Below are 24,403 nucleotides of genomic sequence, written 5' to 3'. Positions count from 1 at the left end.
AATCATTATGAATTCTTGATAACATCTGGTTGCTTAATTCAAAAAATGTGTAGCTATGAAGATTAATGATAGACCTTAACTGGATTTAAACTCAGACATATATAGGATCTGTATTAATCTCAGTCAACCCTTTCAAGCAGATGCCATATTTTGGGGAAAAGGAAATTGAAATGTACCAAGGAGCGGTAAGTTACATGCCACTTAAATTACTGTAGTGTTTGGGGGCTTTCATGATGCATGGGCAATTGAAGTTTGCAATACATTTGCATTTTCTTATTATGAATTATTTATTGGGGAAACGCAAGTAGGTGACATTGTTTGATTTTTAATAATGTGCTGCTCTTTAGAGTACAGCTCAAAAAAGCATAGGAGTATTATTATTGGAACATTATATACAAAATTAGTTAAACAGGATGTAAGACTTACAGCTTCAGGCATCTTCCTCCTTCCACATATGTCACAGAATTCTAAGGACTAAAAAAAAACACTACTCGGTAAAAAAAAAATAAATAGGACAACGGGAACTTTTCTCTGCAAATCACTTAAGCTGTGGCTATGAGTGGAACATGAAAAATGAATCTTTTATTACTTCATTTATTAATGTGACTCTGATCTCTATTCAGACCCAGCTCCATAGCTATTTCAGTTGTGTGATCGAAATAGAATCCATAATCCTAATTAATATATTTCATCCCATGGCTCATCACTTCCCCAGGCCTCCCCATCTCTGCATCTTTTTCCTTCCCGCTTTCCTTTCCAGCAGAAGCACAAGAGCGTTCATTAATCCTGACCCCTGGAAAACAAACAAAAGGGAGCCCACACAAATTCATCAGTTGAAGTGGAAGGCAATTTACCCAGAGCAAGAGCCCACCCCGTTGTTGCCAGATGAATGGTGCTGGTAGCTGGAGCCGAAGGAGGCTGCCACGCGAAAGACCTTTGATAATGCTGCCTTTATGGAAGCCCAGCACAAGGGAAACACTGTCAGTAGAGGCTGGGCCCTGCCCTGGCGCCCTGATCAGCAGGGCCCCGGGGCAGCAGGCACGGAGCCGGCTTGGCGTCCTCAATGACAGCCAAAGCGGGGTGGGTGGAAGTGCTGTGTATTCGTGTTGTTTCTTCCCATTTCTCTGTGAAGCCTTGCTACGTGAGTCCCTTTCAGACCATTCATCTTTTTGAAGAGTTCTCTTTAAAGATATGCCCTAGAAGTTTTTAATATATATTTATTTTTAACTGCTAGTGGTAACAGAATGTTGTAAAATCGGTATTTACTTAGTGCCAGGTACTGTGTTACACTTGCAACCATAATAAATCAGCCCTGTATGCTGGCTACGGATCACTCTTCATCCCCATTTCACAGATGAGGAAACTGGAGCTCAGAGAGGTAAAGTACTTGAATATATTGAGTGTTGAAGCTGGGAGTTGAAGTCAGGTCTCAGTGACTTTCTTTCAAGCCTAAGGGAAGATCAGGTAGAGGAAATGCTTACCTTATAATTCTCATCAGTAGCTGAGAAGTACCATGAGTCCATAGATGGGAAACCAATTTGAAAACTAAAAAGTGACGTGCAGAGGTCAAGTTAAACTAGCTAAGTGACTTTGAAGCCTTATTGGGCAATGACTTGCCCACTCCTTTCCCTCCACTGCTCACAGCTTTCTCTCTACTCCATTTCCTTCTATTTTCCATCCTTTTTTTTTTTTTTTTTTTTTCTGGCCACGCAGCACAGCATGAAGGATCTTAGTTCCCCAACCAGGGATTGAACCCGTGCCTACTGCAGTGGAAGCTGGGAGTCTTAACCACTGGACCACCAGAGAAGTGCCTCATCCTCTTTTCTTTTCCTGTCTCCCTGTTTTCAAAGAGGTATTAAAGATAATAATTTGAGCAGTCTGGGCTGGAAGAAGACAATTTAAGACTCTTATCCTGCAGTGCCGTCTACGCATCCCTTCTCACTATGAGGTGAAGGCGGGAATGACATTATTTTTGTCCCTGTATAGAATTATTCAGTCCATCGGTCCCAGGAATAAGCTAGACCCTCATGAGCAGTTTCCTTTCGGAGCCCCCCGCTCACATGTGGGGAGCCGTGGGCACTGGAAACACCAGTGCTTACCATTTGTGCAGGCGTCGAGCAGTCTCTCACCCCTTGTCGCTCCACTCTGACCCGCCAGGGCTTGCAGTGAGTGGCAATTTCTGGGCCAGGCCCCTTATGCTGTAGTAACTTGTTGTGTAACAAGGCTCAAAGCTGGATTAAGTAGATTCTGCTTTACCGCTGTGTTTTACTTACCTTTTCTAATTACTTTCCCATCCTTCATCTCAGTTACCTTGTGAGGTGTGTACCATGGACGTTATTATCCCCACTCTAGAGATGCGAACCAGAGAAGGGCAAGACAGAGTCTGAATGTCTTCTCCCTCTGGACTTGGCTTTCTTTTCACTCTTTTATGGTAGATCATCTTAAATTTAAGGCGTGTTCTTCCTCCAGCTTTCCACCATATGAAGTATTATTCTTTTTAGTGATTTTTGAGGAAGTGGTGGAAGTGGTGCCAAGAAACTGAAGGAAGCAGGGCTGCAGTCGTCCTGACGCAGTGAATTTATTGGTGGATTTATATTTATGCATAGCTAAGATATCCCATGAGATAAGAGCACAAACCCGCTATCTTGGTGTGGTAGGATTTTTTGTTTTTCCATACTGAGATGGGACAAACTGGTCAAATCTGTTTATCTCTTTAAAGAACCACACCTCCTGCCTTCTTCTAATGGAAAGTTTTAAAGTTTTTTCCTTATTTTCATATAGTCTCACTTAATTTCCTGTGGGGTCCCAGGATCTTCAACTTACCTCTTAGAAAAAAAAAACTGTAGAAATTCTGAATTAGTACCAGTCAGATCCGGGTTTTTAGTAAGGCCCTCTTAAGACCTGTTGCCCAAATGTCTTCAGAAACACTTAGAAATGGAATGTGGTCTACAGCGGTGTGCTGGGTGGAACGGTGTGATATCGGAGTATCTGAAGACCATGGTTATGTCTGAAGGTTGAAGCACACATAGGCCTACAGAAGAGTCCTTCCAGATTCCATCTTCATTGTTTTAGGTGTACCTCCTCATGACCTTAGCAAGTTTATGATTCTTGTATTATGCAACCTTTAAGACTGTAACTATACAGTGGTGTATTCATTTCCAAGGCCAAGAAAAGAAATGTCATGTGTTGCTCTAACTGACCATGGTTTTTTCGTTTTTTTCTTTTCTTCTTTTCCAGGCACAGTATGAAAACCCACCACATATCTATGCTCTTGCAGATAATATGTACAGAAACATGATCATTGACAGAGAGAACCAGTGTGTCATCATCAGGTATGGAAAAGAGCCTTCTTAGGTGCAGGGAACATGAGACCATGCTGTACTTAGGATTCTGTCATGGAGCAATGCTTCTGCAGTAGTTGTTCATTCCAGAGGCTGGTTAATGTATCCGAGTAGCAAGCAGCCTGTTAGCTTTGCCTTGGTTTCTTTTATAACTCCAATTCATAAAAGGTTTGAGCTTCTGTGAGGTTGCTTTTTATACGCCTGTCACTTAAGGTATTAAGGCCTTAGGGCACATGGTTCTAGCTGGATCTTTCTCTGATTGTCATCAGGCCTTGAAATAAAATCGTAAGACACCTCCTCTCCCATTTGATGGTATTGTGGCTTTACTCTGAATTGGAGATCCTTTATGTTGCAAGTATAGTCAGCATGTGTCACTGTTTTGTCAGCTGGAGTATTTTTCTCTAGGTCCTTCTTTTTCCTTCATAATTTAATATTGGTTTGGTCAGAAAGTTCGTTTGGGTTTTTCCATAACACAGAAAATCCTGAACGAACTTTTTGGCCAGTCCAATAGTTCGAGTTTGAACATTTTTGGTTTTTTATCATTTGCTTTTAATTTTCTGAGGGCATTACTGGTCAATGCCAGCATTAGGTGTCTGTAACTACATTTTACAATCCTTGTAACCTGACCTAGCGCTGAGTCTTTGCTGGATTGAAGTGCTTTTACGATTTTGTTTACCATTACGATCATTTTCAAACATACAGAAAACGTAAGCGTCTGTATTTCCATCTAGAACTTGACAGTTTTTAACATTTTGTCATATTTGCGTTCATCTTCTTTAGTTACTTAATTTTTTAGTCCTTCATTTTTCAAAAATGAAAAAGAAAGGTTTTATGGATATTTACAAACACGAAATTAGAAAGAGAATTATAATAAGCACCTGTGTATCTATCATCCAGCTTGTACAACTATTAATAGTGTACAATATAATAATGTAATGGCCAATCCTGTTTCACCTAGTCCTCCCACCCTGGCCCACTTGATTATTTAAAGCAAATCCTAGGGAGAAAATCATTTCATTTGTCAATAATTTAGCGTGTACCTCGAAAATATCATTCTTATCACACCTGAAAAAAAAGAATAATTCTTTCAATGTCATCTAATATTATCAGTGTTCCAGTTCCATGACTGTCTTATAAATTCTTTTCTACAGTTGATTCATTTTTATTTAGGTTCCAAACGCTCACACTTTGTCCTGGTTGTGTGTCTCTCAAGTCTGTCTTTAACACTTCTCTCTTGTTCCTTTTGTTTTCTTAGTATTTATTTGTTCAAGAAAAAGGTTTGTCCTGCAGAATTTTCTGTAGTCTGGTGTTAGCTAATTGTATACCGTGACTTTGCACTGTCCTCTCTATTCCTGTAAATTGACAGATCTAACAGCTTGATCAGGTTCAGGTTCAATTATTTGGCAAAAAAAAATGCTCCAGTATTGATGCTGTGCACCTAATGCCTGTTGGTCTGTCTTTGTGTGATGTTCGGATTTCCAGTGGGTCAATCCATTATAAATTCTCATTTCACAATCATCATTTACTTGATGGTTGAAAAAGAATCATTTTCTAATTCTATGATCCCTTCTACATTAATTTATTAGTGGGATTTTTTATTTGTTTACCATAAAATACAACCTATATGGGAAAATTAGATTAAAAAGCTTGATTTGTTGTCTTTATTTACTAATTTTTCAAGCAATGAGTTGATACCCTAGCAGCAAAGTAAAATGTTTTTGTTTTCAATATCATTCTACACTGGTAGGTTTTAAATACCTTACCTGTTGAACAACTCTGCAGTTTTCATTTAGGCTCAAATAGTCCTACCTTTGGCCAGTGAAGGCCCTTTGTATTGGCTTCTTTGTCCCTTTGACGGGACTCCAGTAGTCTGTGATAGTTTCCTTATTTAAGATGTTCCAGGCTTCAGCCGAGGAATGGGGCAGGGCAGCCAGGAGGGAGTAAGAGAGCCTGAATGGAGGCCGGGTCAAAGGTCAGGGCCTTTTCCTGGCTGCCGTGGCAAGGATCCCTACCTGAACACTGCAAGTGACTATTACCCTGGGATTCAGAAACGTCTACAGGACTGAGACTGGACCTGCTAAAGCTGTCTCAGGGCATTGATGAAGTGTGTTGTTCAAAGGACGTTTGCCATTGGGAAATGTGCCCAAAGAAAAGTAAATAAATGAAGCTTTAGATAAGGAATTGATGAAATAAATCTACAAAGAAGCCTTGTTAAACCCTTTCATATCTTATATCTGGAATGTACAAGATTTATAAAGAAATATGTTCCTATAAAGTAGGGATAAGGAAATCAGGCTAAAAAACACATAACTCCATTTATAGGTACAGATGGTACCTGTATGTGATTGAGATAGGAATGATGGGCAATGCAGCTATGTTAATGACTTTTAAATTATCTAAAAATATCAAGTTCAAAATTTGTTCAAAAATCAAAAAACTAAATAAAAGTGAATAATACAGTATAAAAAGTAGAGCAACAGGAGGACCTTCAAGATGGCACAGGAATAAGACGTGGAGATCACCTTCCTCCCCACAAATACATCAGAAGTACATCTACATGTGGAACAACTCCTATAGAATACCTACTGAACGCTGGCAGAAGACCTCAGACTTCCCAAAAGCCGTGTGGCTAACAGGTTCTTGGTGCTCCTGCCGGGTGTCAGGCCTGAGCCTCTGAGGTGGGAGAGCCGAGTTTAGGACATCACTCCTCCAGAGACCTCCTGGCCCCTCGTAATATCAGTCGGCGAGAGCTCTCCCAGAGATCTCCTTCTCAATGCTAAGACTCAGCTCCACTCAACAACCAGCAAGCTTCAGTGCTGGACACCCCATGCCAAACAACTAGCAAGACAGGAGTACAACCCCAGCTATTAGCAGAGAGGCTGCCTAAAATCATAATAACTTCACAGACACCCCAAAATACACCACCGGTCGCGGTCCTGTCCACCAGAAAGACAAGATCCAGCCTCATCCATCAGAACACAGACACCAGTCCCCTCCACCGGGAAGCCTACACAACCCACTAAATCAACATTACGCACTGGGAGAAGACACCAAAAACAAAGGGAACTACGAACCTGCAGCCCGTGAAAAGGAGACCCCAAACACAGTAAGTTAAGCAAAATGAGAAGACAGAGAAACACACAGCAGATGAAGGAGCAAGGTAAAACCCCACCAGACCAAACAAATGAACAGGAAATAGGCAGTCTACCTGAAAAAGACTTCAGAGTAATGATAGTAACAATGATCCAAAATCTCGGAAATAGAATGGAGAAAACACAAGAAACATTTAACAAGGACCTAGAAGAACCAAAGAGCAAACAGACAATGATGAACAACACAATAAATGAAATTAAAAATTCTCTAGAAGGAATTAATAGCAGAATAACTGAGGCAGAAGAACAGATAAGTGACCTGGAAGATAAAAAAGTGGAAATAACTACCACAGAGAAGAATAAAGAAAAAAGAATGAAAAGAATTAAGGACGGTCTCAGAGACCTCTGGGACAACATTAAATGCACCAACATTCTAATTATAGGGGTCCCAGAAGAAGACGAGTAAAAGAAAGGGACTGAGGGCTTCCCTGGTGGCGCAGTGGTTGAGAGTCCGCCTGCCGATGCAGGGGACATGGGTTCGTGCCCCAGTCTGGGAAGATCCCGCATGCCACGGAGCGGTTGGGCCTGTGAGCCTTGGCCACTGGGCCTGCGTGTCCAGAGCCTGTGCTCCGCAACAGGAGAGGCCACAACAGTGACAAGCCTGCGTACCGCAAAAAAAAAAAAAAAAAAAAAGGGACTGAGAAAATATTTGAAGAGATTATAGTTGAAACTTCCCTAATATGGGAAAGGAAATAGTCAATCAAGTCCAGGAAGTGCAGAGAGTCCCATACAGGATAAATCCAAGGAGAAACAAGCCAAGACACATATTAATCAAACTATCAAAAATTAAATACAAAGAAAAATATTAAAAGTAGCAAGGGAGAAGCAACAAATAACATACAAGGGAATCCCCATATGGTTAACAGCTGATCTCTCAGCAGAAACTCTGCAAGCCAGAAGGGAGTGGCAGGACATATTTAAAGTTATGAAAGGGAAAAACCTCCAACCAAGATTACTCTACCCAGCAAGGATCTCATTCAGATTCGACGGAGAAATTAAACCCTTTATAGACAAGCAAAAGCTAAGAGAATTCAGCACCACTAAACCAGCTTTACAACAAATGCTAAAGGAACTTCCCTAGGCAGGAAACACAAGAGAAGGAAAAGACCTACAATAACAAACCCAAAACAGTTAAGAAAATGGTAATAGGAACATACATATCGATAACTACCTTAAATGTAAATGGATTAAATGCTCCAACCAAAAGACATAGACTGGCTGAATGGATACAAAAACAAGACCCATATATATGCTGTCTACAAGAGACCCACTTCAGACCTAGGGACACGTACAGACTGAAAGTGAGGGGATGGAAAAAGATATTCCATGCAAATGGAGATCAAAGGAAAGCTGAAGTAGCAATTCTCATATCAGATAAAATAGACTTTAAATAAAGACTATTACAAGAGACAAGGAAGGATACTACATAATGATCAAGGGATCAATCCAAGAAGAAGATATAACAGTTGTAAATATTTATGCACCCAACATAGGAGCACCTCAGTACATAAGGCAAATGCTAGCAGCCATAAAAGGGGAAATCGACAGTAACACAATCATAGTAGGGGACTTGAACACCCCACTTTCACCAATGGACAGATCATCCAAAATAAAAATAGGGAAACACAAGCTTTAAATGACATTAAACAAGAGGGACTTCATTGATATTTGTAGGTCATTCCATCCAAAAACAACAGAATACACTTTCATCTCAGGTGCTCACGGAACATTCTCCAGGATAGATCATATCTTGGGTCACAAATCAAGCCTTCGTAAGTTTAAGAAAATTGAAATTGTGTCAAGTATCTTTTCCTACTACAACGCTATGAGACTAGATATCAATTACTGGAAAAAAACTGTAAAAAATACAAACACATGGAAGCTAAACAGTACACTACTAAATAACCAAGGGATCACTGAGGAAATCAAAAAATACCTAGAAATAAATGACAATGAAAACACGACAACCCAAAACCTATGGGATGCAGCAAAAGCAGTTCTAACAGGGAAGTTTACAGCAATACAATCCTACCTTAATAAACAGGAAACATCTCGAATAAACAACCTAAGCTTGCACCTAAAGCAATTAGAGAAAGAAGAACAAAAAACCCCCAAAGTTAGCAGAAGGAAAGAAATCATAAAAATCAGATCAGAAATAAATGAAAAAGAAATGAAGGAATCAATAGCAAAGATCAATAAAACTAAAAGCTGGTTCTTTGAGAAGATAAACAAAATTGATAAACCATTAGCCAGACTCATCAAGGAAAAAAGGGAAAAAGCTCAATAGAATTAGAAATGAAAAAGGAGAAGTAACAACTGACATTACAGAAATACAAAGGATCATGAGGGATTACTTACAAGCAACTATATGACAATAAAATGGACAACCTGGAAGAAATGGATAAGTTCTTAGAAAAGCACAACCTTCCGAGACTGAACCAGGAAGAAATAGAAACTATAAACAGACCAAACACAAGTAATGAAATTGAAACTGTGATTAAAAATCTTCCAACAAACAAAAGCCCAGGACCAGATGGTTTCACAGGTGAATTCTAACATTTAGAGAGGGGCTAACACCTACCCTTCTCAAACTCTTCCAAAATATAGCAGAGAGAGGAACAGTCCCAAACTCATTCTATGAGGCCACCATCACCCTCATGCCAAAACCAGACAAAGATGTCCCCCAAAAAGAAAACTACAGGCCAATATCACTGATAAACATAGATGCAAAAATCCTCAACAAAATACTGGCAAACAGAATCCAACAGCACATTAAAAGGATCACAAACCATGATCAAGTGGGGTTTATCCCAGGAATGCAAGAATTCTTCAATATATGCAAATCAATCAATGTGATATACCATATTAAGAAATTGAAGGATAAAAACCATTTGATCATCTCAATAGATGCAGAAGAAGCTTTCAACAAAATTCAACACCCATTTATGATAACCCTTCAGAATGTAGGCATAGAGGGGACTTACCTCAACGTAGTAAAGGACATATATGACAGACCCACAGCAAACATCATTCTCAATGGTGAAAAACGGAAAACATTTCCACAAAGATCAGGAGCAAGACAAGGTTGCCCACTCTCACCACTCTTATTCAACATGTTTTGGAAGTTTTAGCTACAGCAGTCAGAGAAGAAAAAGAAATAAAAGGAATCCATATCGGAAAAGAAGAAGTAAAGCTGTCACTGTTTGCAGATGACATGATACTATACATAGAGAATCCTAAAGATGCTACCAGAAAACTGCTAGAGCTAATTAGTGAATTTGGTAAAGTAGCAGGATACAAAATTAACGCACAGCAATTTCTTGCATTCCTATACACTAACGGTGAAAAATCTGAAAGAGAAATTAAGGAAACACTTCCATTTACCGTTGCAACAAAAAGAATAAAATACCTAGGAATAAACTTACCTAAGGAGACAAAAGACCTGTATGCAGAAAACTATAAGACACTGATGAAAGAAATTAAAGACGATACAGACAGATGGAGAGATATACCATGTTCTTGGATTGGAAGAATCAACATTGTGAAAATGACTATACTACCCAAAGCAGTCTACAGATTCAATACAATCCCTATCAAACCACCAATGGTATTTTTCACAGAACTAGAACAAAAAAATTCACAATCTTTCACAAAAGACACCCAAATAGTCAAAGCAATGTTGAGGAAAAAAAAAACAGAGCTGGAGGAATCAGGCTCCCTGAGTTCAGACTATACTACAAAGCTACAGTAATCAAGACAGTATGGGGCTTCCCTGGTGGCACAGTGGTTGAGAGTCCGCCTGCCGATTCAGGGGACATGGGTTTGTGCCGCGGAGCGACTGGGCCCATGAGCCATGGCCGTTGGGCCTGCGCATCTGGGGCCTGTGCTCCGTGGCAGGAGAGGCCACGAAAGTGAGAGGCCCACATACTGCAAAAAAAAAAAAAAAAAAAAAAAGACAGTATGGTACTGGCACAAAAACAGAAATATAGATCAATAGAACAGGATAGAAAGCCCAGAGATAAATCTACGCACGTATGGTCACCTTATGTTTAATAACGTAGGCGAGAATATACAGTGGAGGAAAGACAGCCTTTTCAATTAAGTGGTGCTAGGAAAACTGGGCAGCTACATGTAAAATAATGAAATTAGAACACTCCCTAACACCATACACAAAAATAACCTCAAAATGGATTAAAGACCTAAATGTATGGCCAGACACTATAAATCTCTTAGAGGAAAATATAGGAAGAACACTCTGACATAAATCAAAGCAAGGTCTTTTTTGACCCAACTCCTAGAGAAATCGAAGTAAAAACAAAAATAAACAAATGGGACTTAGTGAAACTTAAAAGCTTTACACAGCAAAAGAAACCATGAGCAAGACAACTCTCAGAATTGGGGAAAATATTTGCAAACAAAGCAAGTGACAAAGGGTGAATCTCCAAAATGTGCAAGCAGCTCATGCAGCTCAGTGTGAATCAAACAACCCAGTCCAAAAATGGGCAGAAGACCTAAATAGACATTTCTCCAAAGAAGATATACAGAGTGCCAACAAACACATGGAAGGATGCTCAACATCACTAACCATTAGAGAAATGCAAATCAAAACTACAATGAGGTATCACCTCACAGCAGTCAGAATGGACATCTTCAAAAAATCTACAAACAATAAATGCTGGAGAGGGTGTGGAGAAAAGGGAACCCTCTTGTACTGTTGGGGGGAATGTAATTTATACAGCCACTATGGAGAACAGTATGGAGGTTCCTTAAAAGACTAAAAGTAGAACTACCACATGACCCAGCAATCCCACTCCTGGGCATATACCCTGAGAAAACCATAATTCAAAAAGTATCATGTACCACAATGTTCATTGCAGCTCTGTTTACAATAGCGAGGACATGGAAGCAACTTAAGTGTCCATCGACAGATGAATGGATAAAGAAGACGTGGCACATGTATATAATGGAATATTACTCAGCCATAAAAAGAAACGAAATTGAGTTATTTGTAGTGAGGTGGATGGACCTAGAGACTGTCATACAGAGTGAAGAAAGTCAGAAAGGGAAAAACAAATACTGTATGTTAACACATATATATGGAATCTAAAAAAATAAAATGATTCTGAAGATCCTAGGGGCAGGACAGGAATAAAGGCACACGTAGAGAATGGACTTGAGGACACGGGGTGGGGGAAGGGTAAGCTGGGACAAAGTGAGAGAGTGGCTGGGACGAAGTGAGAGATTGGCATGGACATATATACACTACGAAATGTAAAATAGACAGCTAGTGGGAAGCAGCCGCATAGCACAGGGAGTTCAGCTCGGTGCTTTGTGGCCACCTAGAGGGGTGGGACAGAGACACAAGAGTCGAGGGCGTATGGGGATATATGTATACATATAGCTGACTCACTCTACATATACGTATGTATGTATAGCTCACTCTGTTTGTCATATAGCAGAAACTAACACACCACTGTAAAGCAATTATACTGCAATAAAGATGATAAAAAAAATAAAAAAAAAGATGTTCCAGGCTCATCTTGTACCTTTTCTGCCAAGCCTTGGAACCAGCCATTTCATCAAAAAGCCCTGGTTCATTTTAATGGGAAATAGTATTTAGAGACCGTCAGTCTAGTCACTAAGAGTGCACACTGCTCTGTTAACAGTGCTTCTTATGCTTTTCAGAGAACAAAGGCAAGGAATATGAACTTTTTAAGAAAAAACTGAAACATGAGTTCGTACTGATAACGTCCAGTTCATTTTTTTTTTTGGTAATTTTTTCACCCCGCAGCATGTGATATCTTGTTTACCAGACCAGGGATCGAACCTGTTCCCCCCTGCAGTGGAATTGCAGAGTCTTAACCACTGGACTGCCAGGGAAATCCCCCAGTTCATTTTTAAGAGGATAGGGTTTTTACGTCTTTGGTTTTTATATTTGTATCCGCATTTTTCTTACGTTGAAAACCTCGATTTCTGATGGCATTATTACAGTTACTTGCTCTATAATGTGTAGGTGCATAAAACTATAAATAAATAAGTATATATATGTATACTTATACATAAATAATATATATTACATAGCAAATAATGGGATAAAGCAAATAAAGTAATTCTGTTAATGCTTGAGGATGACAATACCAACATTATTCGTAGCAATACTGAATTCACGTAAAATTTTTTTGTTCTTTCTGGTCCTTAGGATGTACAGTCAAAATATTGGGTTTTAAAAGTCCCTTAAATTAATTCTTTTCTGTGTCATTAACATGCCAACTTGAACTACAGTTAGATTCATTTTGGGTTTTAGGAGTTTAAATTTTGTAAATTTTAATTTTGTTATATAATTGTGTAACTCATTACAGGGCTCCAAAGTCAAAACTATAAAACAAAAACATTGAAGCATTTCGATGACATCTTACCTCTAAATGTTTCTCTATGCATGTCTAGAAAATAACGTTTTCTAACTTAGCCCCAATACCATTATCACAACTGAATAATTAATACTAACTTAATATCATCTAAAGATAAGCAGTCTCTATGTAAATTTCTGTGATTGTGGCACACGTGTCCTTTCTTGCCCGTTTATGTAAATCAAGGAACACTGGCTGCGTTTGGTTATGAGTCATTTTTTTAATCCTACCACAGTTCCCCTCTCCCATTATTTTTTTTTTCCGTTGACTTGGTTCAAGAGACCAACCCACTTTTCCTATAGACACCTTTTAGATTGGTCCAGTTGCTTCCTCATGGTCTCGTTACTCTAATGCCTTCAATCTTCTGTAAATGGGAAGTTAGATCTAAATATTTAATTAGCTGCAGGTGAAGCCCTCTGGAAGGAACATTGGGTGTTGAGTTTGGTTGCTGAATCGGAAATGCTTCTGTTTGACCCCAAGTGGAGGTCACTGGCCAATAGAGAGGTGGGAGGTGTTTTCTTGACTTGAATTAAATGAGAGAGGATAGGATGAGTTTTCTAACGTATTCCCTTGCCCTTTTTCCTTCCTCCTGGGCCCCTAGTGAGATGAGGAGGAAGGGAATGGTCTGGTTGCATGAGCTTCTCCCGTTTGGAGCTAGTTCTTTATTTCGTAGCCCAACCCTTTCCCTCTCTTGGATCCCCTCAGTCTGTCGTGCAGGGTACACTTGCCCTGAAGCAGTACACTTACCCTGAAGCAGGACACATGCCCACTTGTAGGATCTTTTTTTCCAGTGTTCAGGTGGCAAAGACTTGAGGGCCCTGCTCCAGGGATTTCTATTGCAGTGTCTGTGCTTTAATATAGGAGATGGTGGAACAGGGAGCTGCTTTGACTTCTGACACTAACCACCCTAAGTCAAGCCAGACTTCACACGTGAAAGGCACAGTCCTCCACAAGACACCAGCTGCAAGTTCCGGGGTTCCCACCAACCCCTCCATTTCAGTAATTTACTAGAATGACTCACAAACCTCATGAAAGCACTGTACCCTATGGTTACCATTTTATTAGAGCAAAAGGACACAAAGCAGAACCAGAAAAGAGTAGAGACACAAGGGCAAGGTCTGGGAGAGGTCCACGTGTGATGCTTCTGGGCATCCTCTCCCCGTGGAGTCATGGATGGTGTTTCCTCCTTCCATTCGTGGTGTGGGAGTTGACAGTATTGCCAACTAGGAAGTTCACCCAAGCCTTTGCTGTCCAGAGGTTTTATTTGGGCTCAGTCACATACTGCCTGCATGACTGACTGGTAGTCTCCAGCCCTCCTGAAGATTTGGTCCAATATCTGTAGCCTCCATTTTCTCCCTGGGTCAGAACTTAGACACGGCTTTCCAAAGCTCTTAATCATAAATTACTGGCCAGTTCCCAAAGACCCCAGACAAATTTCTTTACTACCCAAGAGCTGTGCTTCATCTGCTTTGAGAAAGTAGATTTACTATCTCTGCTGTGCTGTGGTTCACTCTCACCAGCTCTGTGATCCTGGGCAGCAAACCCAACACTCATCTGGGCCTCGTGTCTTCACTTATGAGTGAACTGATTGACCAGATGACCTCTGAGGTCTCGCCTGCTTTGGGGGTTTTGGAACTCTTCCAAATAATGCCTGAGGGAAGGGAAGGCAGGGAAATGCTGTTCTGGGTAGAGAAGCCCAAGTTTGCAGCTACTGACATGGGAGAGCTGCGTGCTCATTCAGCTAGGGCTGAGTCCAGTGCTGCCTACCTGAATGCACTTGTGAACAGAAAACAAACAATACCAATTTTCCTGGGGGCTGGAAGAAAAGTCTGCTCCTTGTGCAAAGGGCTTCTGCCATAGCTGGAGAGACTAGGAATTTTTAGTATCCTTTAATTAGGAAATTAAAAATTAATGATGATCTAATCTCTCTGGTGTTCTTTTAGACTTTCACTTTCTGTTTTCCCTGGTATATGACCTTATCTACATGATGAAATGCATATGGTTTATCTTTTATTTATCTATTTTTAATTTTAAAATTAATTATTAAATTTTTGTATCTGATTTGTTAAACATTTTATTAATAATATATGTATATAAATATTTTTTGTTTAAAGCATTTAGCTTTAGAGAGAAATATATTTGGGATTTCCAGGACAATACATATTTTATGCATTTTAAATCATGCTATAGAAGAAACTGAAATGAAGGTCAAATACATTTAGAGAAGTTTTTTAAAAGAAAATTATATTAATATAAGAAAAAAATTTTATGATTTTTTAAAATTGATGTTTGATTGACCTACAGCACTATGTTAGATCTAGATGTACAACATAGTGATTCGATATAGCCGTACATTACGAAGTGATGACCATGAAATGTGTACGCTTAGATGGGATAATGCAGCACATAGAAGCAATCTTATCAGTTCCATCCCAATCTTATGTTTTCTGAAGAGGTGGATACAGTGACAGGATGGACTGGCAGCTGATTATTTCTGGATAGAAATCAGTGTAACAAATTGAATTTAAAAAGAAAGAAATCAAGGAAGAAGACAAGCTGCTTTCTCAAGTGCAGACCTCCATCCAAGCCTTGGCCCTGAGTTTGTTTTTTTAATTGAAGTATAGCTGATGTACGGGTAATATGCACAGGTGTATAATATAGTGATTCACAATTTTTAAAGTATATACTCCCTTTATAGTTACTATAAAATATTGGCTATATTCCCTGTGTTGTCCCATATATCCTTGTAGCTTACTTTATACATATTAGTTTGTACTCCTTAATCTCCCACCACTATCTTGCCCCTCCCCACCTCCCACTGATAACCACTAGTTTGTTCTCCCTGTGAGTCTGTTTCTTTTATGTTACATTCACTAGTTTGTTGTATTTATTAGCTTCCACATATAAGTGATGTCATTTGTATTTGTATTTCTCTGTCTGACTTGTGTCACTTAGCATAATGCCCTCCAAGTCCATCCATGCTGCTGCAAAGGTAAAATTTCTTTCTTTTTTATGGCTGAAGAATATTGCATTGTGTATATATACTACATCTTCTTTATCCATTCATCTGTTGATGGACCCTTAGGTTGCTTCCGTGTCTTGGCAATTGTAAGTAATGCTGCAATGAACATTGGAGTACATGTGTCTTTTCCAATTGGTGTTTTTGTTTTTTTCAGATATATACCCAAGAGTGAAATTGCTGGGTCATTCTATTAGAGTAGTTCTATTTTTAGTTTTTTGAAAAACTTCCATACTTTTTTCCACAGTGGTTGCACCAATCTATATTCCCACCAGCAGTGTATGAGGGTTCCCTTTTCTCCACATCCTTGCCAACATTTGTTAGTTGTGTTCTTTTCGATGATGGCCATTCTGACATGTGTGAGGGGATATCTCATTGTGGTTTTGATTTGCATTTCTCTGGTCATTAGTGATGTTGAGCATCTTTTCATGTGCCTGTTGGCCATCTGCATTTCCTCTTTGGAAAAATGTTCAGTTCTTCTGCCCATTTTTTATCAGGTTGTTTATTTCTTTGATGTTGAATTCTATGAGCTGTTTATATATGTTGGATATTAACCCCTTATTGGTCATTTCATTTGCAAATATTTTCTCCCATTCAGTAGGTTGTCTTTTCATTTTGTCAGCGGTTTCCTTTGCTATGCAAAAGCTCTTAAGCTTAATTAGATCCCATTTGTTTATTTTTGCTTTTCTTTCCTTTGCTTTAGGAGACGGATCCAAAAAATATTGCTGCGATTTATGTCAGAGAGTGTTCTACCTATGTTTTCCTCTGGGAGTTTTATAGTATCTGGTCTTACGTTTAGGTCTTTAATCCATTTTGAGTTTATTTTTGTGTGTGCTGTTAGGGAGTGTTCTAGTTTCATCCTTTTACATGTAGTTTCCCAGTTTTCCCAGCACCACTTATTGAAGAGGCTGTCCTTTCTCCATTGTATATTCTTGCCTCCTTTGTTGTTGATCAGTTGTTGGTCCTGAGTTTTGCAAACATGTACAGACTTGATTTGTCAAAATAGCTGGAGTTGAGCAGCCTCAGGTTGACTGACTGGCCAACCAGACTCACAAGTGAGTGTGAATTAGACCCCAGTTCATGATTTTAAAAGGAGAATTCTGCCTGTGGTGGACTGCTCTGTTGATTATTTCCCTGGAACACAGTCCGTGAGGGTTGCTGGATTACCGTTAGAGGGTTGGATTCCGAGCCGAGGGATGATCACAGTGGCTAATGTCGTCATGTCATGGCCCCCGCTTTTATCTGGAGACAGTAGGCTGCCCCTCAGTCGTCTGTTTACTTGGGGAAAACCCATCGTGTCTGCTGTTGATTTTTCCTGCCCTGACTCCGTGTAGGCCAACCCCTTTGTATTAACCTACCCTTTGTCCTGTCAGCCCCTACCATGCAGTAAGTTAAGTTCTATCAGGAATAAACAGCCAGGATTTGCCTTAATGTTTCCCGAGTCTTCCCCAAGAGCTCACTGGCATGGACAGGTCAGGGAGAGTGGCTGCCGTTGATGCTGATTTCATCCACTGTGCCTTGCGTTCATTAATTTAACTTTCCGGGGATAAGTATCTCCCATTCCTGAATTGCCCTGTTCGCTCAGAGCCTATAAAGACATCTAGGCTACCCTTCTCAAAATTCTCTTTCAACTGATTTATGGTGGACCCAGGGCATCCAATATCTTTTTTCAAGCCCCCCAATTTATTCTAGTTGAGCACCAAGACTAAGCCTCCTGAAATCCTCATTCCCAGGCTGGGTGATCTGCAGATAAACCTTCAGGCCTTGGTGATGTCTTGCAGGTCTCTGAGCAGAGACACGATACCACGGAAGGCTGGTTCACAAAGACGAGTCTATGGGTAGAAAAGTGATGGGATCTTGAGCAAATCAGATATGTAGTGAGGTTATGGGGGCCTGACCGGAGTTGGAAAGGCAAAGAGGAAACTGATGTGTGACATTCCATAAGCCTCTGAAGGAATTAAAGGAATAGGAAGTGGATGTGGACTCCAGGCGGTGCCAAGAGAAAAACACAACAGTTGTAGCTACATGAGTGTCATTGACAGTGATGAGCACCTGAAGACACAGGTATCCACCCATGAGCCCAGTAAATGAGCAACCCAAATCTGCTTAACTCAATAGTTTTCTGTGCTCCAGAATCCAGAATTTGGATTTGTGTTTTAGAATTGCATATGTGGTACCTTTGGACCTATCAGAGACATCTATGCAAATTTACTGAATAAAATAATCATGGTGTGGTAAGAGGGGAAGGAGAAACGGCAAGTTTTTCTCATATTCTCTACCATCTCTGTATCACCAGACCGGACCATGGCACTGTGGCCAGAGGCATTTCTGCAGCCCTTGCCAGCTGACCTCTGTAAAGACTTACAGGGTCTTAGAGAACATTTATGTGGCAGTTTTATTGCTGCCATCAAAAGTGAATTCCACTTTTGGCCTGCATCCGTTCTTGCTGTCCTAGCGCGTTTAAAAAAAGTGATGTTGATTTGAGAGCATCACATTTGATCCAGTTTCTGATCTTTTTTGCTTGAAATATTCTTAAGCAGTTGCTTTTCTGAAAAGTAGGGTGTTCTGTTCTTAGTGTATACAACATTTGCAAAGTCTTGGTAGGTTGTATCCTGAATATGTGCCAAATAAATATTTTTTTTAGAGATAAAGACGTGAGAGATCTTTTGAAGGCGCATCAAAAGATTTGGTGACTGATTGAATATGAGAATTTTCATAGAGGAAAAGGAGATAGTTGTCACTATTGGATCTAAGATTTCTGAACTATCTTCTTCAAGAGACATTTTGGGTTTGGAATCCCTAAGATTGGCAGGAGTAAAGATGAAAGATTTAAATAATTTTAAAAATCAGATCACTTCTAATATTTGGCTTATGTCTTATCTCTGCTCTCTGCCTCAGCACTGTCAAGTATCTCATGGATTCTCAAGCTGACTTCCTGTCTTTGAAGTATTTCAGGAGCCTTTTATTATTAGCATTGGAACTCTTTTCTGTTTCTTTCGGTCCACCCAATTTCTTGTTTATCCCAGCACCAGCATCCTTTGAGGCTCCCTGTCCCTCTGGCCTGGCTTTGGGAGGCCCAGTTAGCTCACACCCCTGAGGGTGGGGCCTGCATGAGGCCTGCCCTCTGGCTGTGGATTTGAAGAGCTGGGGGCTCAAGTGTGCTCTTCTACCCCAAGTTCCCTGACCAGGCTTCGTCAAAGAGTGTTATTCAGGAAGCCTGACTCATTAGCTAATTAATATATTATCTATAACCATAATAATAACCCCTTTTTAAGTATTTGCTTTGTATCTCAGCATCTTTTACTTATATCATTTACAACCTAGTAAACTAGGTATTACAACCCCCCTTTTTGCAGATCAGAGAACCGAGTCTCAGAGAGGTAATGAAACATGTTAAACGTCTCACATTTGAAATGTGGCAAAGCCATGCATCAAGCCAGGGCTGCCTGGCTCCCCTAGTACACTCTCTCCACTTTTCTCTGCTGCTTTGAGCCAGCAGGTGTCAGGTTGTCTGGTTAGTAACCTGTTACTGTCCACGGTCATGTGGTACAGTGGAAAGATCTCTGGGGTTGAGTCACGGGGTAGACTTCTTATTCTGTTCTGTCGAAAGTGTGCGACTTCTGCAAACCTCAGTCACTTCATCTGCAAAATGGGGATTAATACCTTAAAGGAAAGCTATTGAATGAGGAAATACATATAAAAAATTGTTTTTAACTGTTAAGGAGTGATGTAAAATACCTGGTAGTAACAGTAAAAGGAATTGCAGAGCTAATAAGTAGCTGAGCTGGGGCTGAAACTTGGTGTTCAGACTAAACATTGGGTTTTTCCTATTGCATCAGGCTGGGCCAACGTGAGCATTGCCCCGGGGCCACTTTCTTGGCAGACCATAGGTGATAATTTTGTCTGCCTGACAATACTAATTGATTTGGAAGAAATACCAGTTGTCTTATCTCGCTTTCCTCATTATGTTAATGAATTTTTATCATTTACTCAGTCGTGCTGGCATGTCTGTCTGATTTTGTATTTTACATTTCCAGCCGTTGCATGTACTTGAGGCTCTACTTTTCAGTGTCATCACAAGCTCTGACAGATCACCCCTTTCTCTCAGCCCTGGAACCCTTCAGATGGGCAACAGAGATGCTTCACTTCAGACTTATTTCTTTCCCAGATCCAGTAGGGCTGCCAGGAAGGGTGTGTGTGAATTGAGTCTTTGGAGAAGTCTGTCCAGAATCTTCTTTGATGTGTTTCTCCTTCCCGATTGCATCTTGTCTTGTGAGCACAGTGATGCAGGCTATTATTACTTGTTAGCTCCGACTGTGTGTGAGATAATAAGTGTTTTGGCAGAAGCCTTGCTTCAAGGGGTGTGTATCAGTAAAAACTCAGTAACTGAAAGTTTGATTATACTCTGACCTGTGCTATTCATGGAGTTCTTTAGGACACTTTGTTGATTTTAATTGACTATCTAAATATAGACCTTCATCTGAAGCAGTATAGCTCAGGCTTCTGATTTAAACTATCTCAGGTCCTTTCCTAGTGACGCCATTCACTAGCTCTGTGTCCCTGAGCAAGCTGCTTAGCCTTTTTCATCAAGTAATGGGAATAAGAATAGTCCCTACCTCACAGGGCTATTATCCAGATCACATGATTGAAGCCCTTAGAGCAGTCCTTGGCATGCCTTACCCACCCAGCGGACACATGCTACAGTCAATACATCTGCAAAATTTTAGTTTGCTTTCAAATCTCCTTTGAAATTGATGTTATTTCTCATCTGGACTCTTTTCAGTCACCAATATGTTTATCTTTTATAACTGTAGAATTAGAAAAAAGTTTTTAAACGATCTCTGTGCTTTTTACCCTTGGGTTATACTTTCTGAAATAAGAGTCAAGTTTAATACGAATATGTCCCCATATAAGAAAAGAAAAAAGTCAGGTCTAAGAGAGTAGGACCCAGTGGGAATTTTCATAACTTCATTGTCTTATCAATCATTCACTCTGGGCAGGAATGCCGCCCTCTGATGCTTGCCTGTGTGTGTGCATGTACACACGCGCACACACATACACACGCACACACCCTCATTCCCCTACCTGGCTAACTTTATCTGTCTCGTTGAAATGTAAGTAGTGTGACTTGACTTAGCTTGTGCATTTCTTTAGGAATCTTTTCCTAATACAAATTCAGGAATCCCTAAAACTGTACCCATATCTCCAAGGTGTTATCACAGTGTTGGTGCACATGCCCTCCAGGGCAGGAGACACATTTCATCCCAGCCTCGCCCTTGGCACGAGGAGGCACTTAGACAGTGCATGCTGGGTAAGCAAATGCACATACAATTTTTGTTTTAAATTTTTATCCTTTCTAAAGTGCAAATAAATGTAAAGTAGGCAGAGCAGCATTTCAATTACATTAACTTGAACAGTTATAAGGGAACACCACCTAGTGTGGTCAGAACCAGCAGAGAGATTTTGAGACTAGCAAGGGGGAGATAGGAGGAATGGTCGACTCTACCTATTCGCTGGGATACCCACCCCCAAATACGACTAAGATATTTTTACATTTGCTAGAATCAGTTGAACTGAATTGAAAACACTATTGATTTTTAAGTGTGGAATAACCTTCAGACTAAGAAAAACAATTATAGTCTTTGAATCCAATTATTAATGTATCATTGTAAATAGCTCCACCCCCCCACCCCACCCCTCCAACATTCTTTCCATTTCTTTGAAATTGTAGCATATGTTTCCATTTGTATAGTGAATGCAGTCGGAAACATTACATGATTTCCTATTTGAATTGATGTTTCCTATGAAGTCTGTCTTGACTGCGTTTTACATTCGTTTAGCTGGTTCCCAGCCAGCTGTATGAGAACTAGGGAGTTTGTTAGAAATCCTTATTTCTAGGCCCTGTCCTTGGAGACCAGGATTCAGCAGGTCTGAAGACAGGCCCGGACACGGGCATTTTTTAAGTACTTTGAGGATTCTGATAGGCTGCTGGACTTAGGGACCACTGGGACATTTTTCTAATTTTAAGGCACATACATTTCTAGAGTATTTTTTGGTCCACTTTAGTAGTCAAGTGAAGGCACCTTATAACCATAAACAAAGCAAATTGCTCTAATTGCTGTGAGATGCAAAGCAAATAATTTCGCATATGCTGTATAATCTGTCTGGTACCTTCACATTCTTTTAACATGGGTTTTAGTCCAGGGGAAGAAACAGCTTTCTCCCCGAAAGGGCCAATGTAATTATGGTTATGTATACTGTAAGCTTCAAGTAATTATGGAGCACTCCATTCTTGTACCGTATTCTGAGCAAATTACCGGCCTCTGATCAATAAAATTTCTTTTTAAGCATCTGTAAATTGAATCCAAGAAATGAAAATTCCGATCAAAGTTCAGCCATAGCGAATTATTTTAAATCTTCTGAAAAATATCAGTGTTACTGAGAATGTAGATGTCCTATTAATGTACCTGGCATACTTATTTTAATATATGAAATGAGTTACTTTCCATTATTCTTCCTTTCTTTTTCTTTCAACAAAAGACACACAATATTTTATGTCTAATCACACTACTAACCAAAGACACAGTGGGGACATTACTATACTTTCATTTAGTAATTCTGATAGGATTTATTGTTTTTTTTCCTTTTCTCTTTTACACACTCACAGCTTTCTCTAAGGAATTCTAAATACGAAAGTTGTTTACTCATGACATAGTAATAATCTAAGGAAATTAATCCTGTTGATTATCATTATGATGTGCGATTCCACTTTTTCTGGAAATGCTGGGGGTTTTTTTGTTTTCTGTTTTTTTTCTGTTCCTCTTTTTTTATTTTTTTCCTTGGCCACACTGCACAGCATGTGGAGCTACCCCAACCAGGGATCGAACACATGCCCCCTGCCGTGGAAGCACAGAGTCTTAACCACTGGACCACCAGGGAAGTCCCATATTTTTTAAAAATATGAACTGTATGGGTAATTGTCTCTCTCAAAACTTTAAACCTTAAGAGAAATCACGTCAAAAGAAACAAGAGTCGTCCAGATATCAGCCCCCCAACAAGTCAGAACTGTTTCTTTTTCCTTGTTCCATTTCTGTTCTTGTCCATACATTATTTTTACATAGTTGTAATCACGTTATAGGTACCGTGTCTTCTGCTTATGTTGCCACTTAGCCTTAATTGCATTGTTTTTATGTTGCCACATAGTTTTCTAAGTATTTTAAATGTCTGTGTAATATTATATAGGCTGGTTGTACCATTGTACTCTTGGACTTTCCAGTATTCTTGAATGTTCACGTGATTTACAACATTATAAAATGGAGTTTCATTGTTAACAAACCTATGCTTCAAATGAGTGAGAGTGCATATTTTGACCTTGGATCTAGGGTATAAATCTTCTGATTACGTGGACCATTTGAACAGATAACTTCCTCATGGAGCTGAAATATTTATTATACCTACTTGTGCCTGTGAGTAAGCATGGCTCTGTAATCAGTGTGACACGTCATCCCAGGCTCGTTGGTTTTCTACTTTCCGCCATATCTTATGAAATACCAGTTTGGTTTCTGTATTCATGTGACCTGGAAGTCAGGAGCTGAGTACTAGGATGCTGAATGGTTGCACAGATGGAGTCAGACCTTTAGAAGTCCTCACAGAGGATGGTTCCCTCATTCTTCCCTATAATCTCTCTAATTAAGCATATAACATATTAGTTCAAAGAAATTCAACAGAGTTCTGAGTTTTGCTGTGGTGGTGACTCTAATCCTCGTTTTGTTTTGTTTCGAAAGAGCAAATTATTTCCAAATTTATTTCAGTTTCCTTTTGGGGATGGGGGCCACCTGGCTTGGTTGGACCCTAAGCAAGTGTTTGCTCTTTTCTTGAGTACCTAAGCAATTGGTAACAGTTCATTAGGTTGGGTGTTCACAGAATATTTGCTCTGTACCCCAAAGTTCTTGATCACCGATAGCAAACAAAAATAGTGTCTTAGGAACTCACAGCAGCCTGAATTTTTCATGTTAAATTTCACCATTATTTTTCATGATAATGGATTCCTTTCATCTAATTCTATCATGGAAGTACAAAGGCTACCAATAGAGAGATGAGAAATCTGACTGACTTAAGCATGTTTTGAATTGAGGTCGCCATCAGTTCAAGGGGATTTTGGGGGAAGAAACGGGAATTCTGAAGATCTGACTATACGGTATTAACAAAAGGCTTTCCCTATGCAGTAAGGCCACCAAACGGAAGTAGTCTTTGTTATGCAGGATGTGATTAATATTACCTCATCATTTAATTTTAGAACTTCTAAAATAAAGTTGCTTGCATCAGTTCAAGGCTGGTTTGAAACCAGAGAGTGCCTACTTTTTCTTTTTTTTAATTAGAGAAGAGATATGTGATTACTAAAAGTTTGGAAAATAATGAACTGAAAGAAGTCTCCCACAGTATCTTTGCCTTTACCAAAACCTCTGCTAATATTTTTCTTATGTG

At 39.7% G+C, this 24,403-nt stretch overlaps 1 protein-coding gene across 3 annotated transcripts in view; it reads left to right on the top strand.

Moving 5' to 3' along the window:
- The window catches only part of MYO1E (myosin IE), a gene marked incomplete at its 5' end in the record, with an annotated part of 204,792 nt that overhangs the window by 95,624 nt on the left and 84,765 nt on the right, over positions 1-24,403 (top strand). For all 3 annotated transcript variants that reach the window (XM_082847629.1, XM_082847628.1, XM_082847630.1), the window contains 2 exons: positions 96-185; positions 3,238-3,332. In XM_082847629.1, coding sequence (XP_082703755.1) covers positions 96-185; positions 3,238-3,332 — 185 coding nt within the window. The remainder of the gene's footprint in view (positions 1-95; positions 186-3,237; positions 3,333-24,403) is intronic.

Source organism: Leucopleurus acutus (genome assembly GCF_964270905.1).
Source record: "Leucopleurus acutus genome assembly, chromosome: 1".
NCBI classification, from domain to species: Eukaryota; Metazoa; Chordata; class Mammalia; order Artiodactyla; family Delphinidae; genus Leucopleurus; species Leucopleurus acutus.
This window is presented reverse-complemented; position numbering and strand designations above follow the sequence as displayed.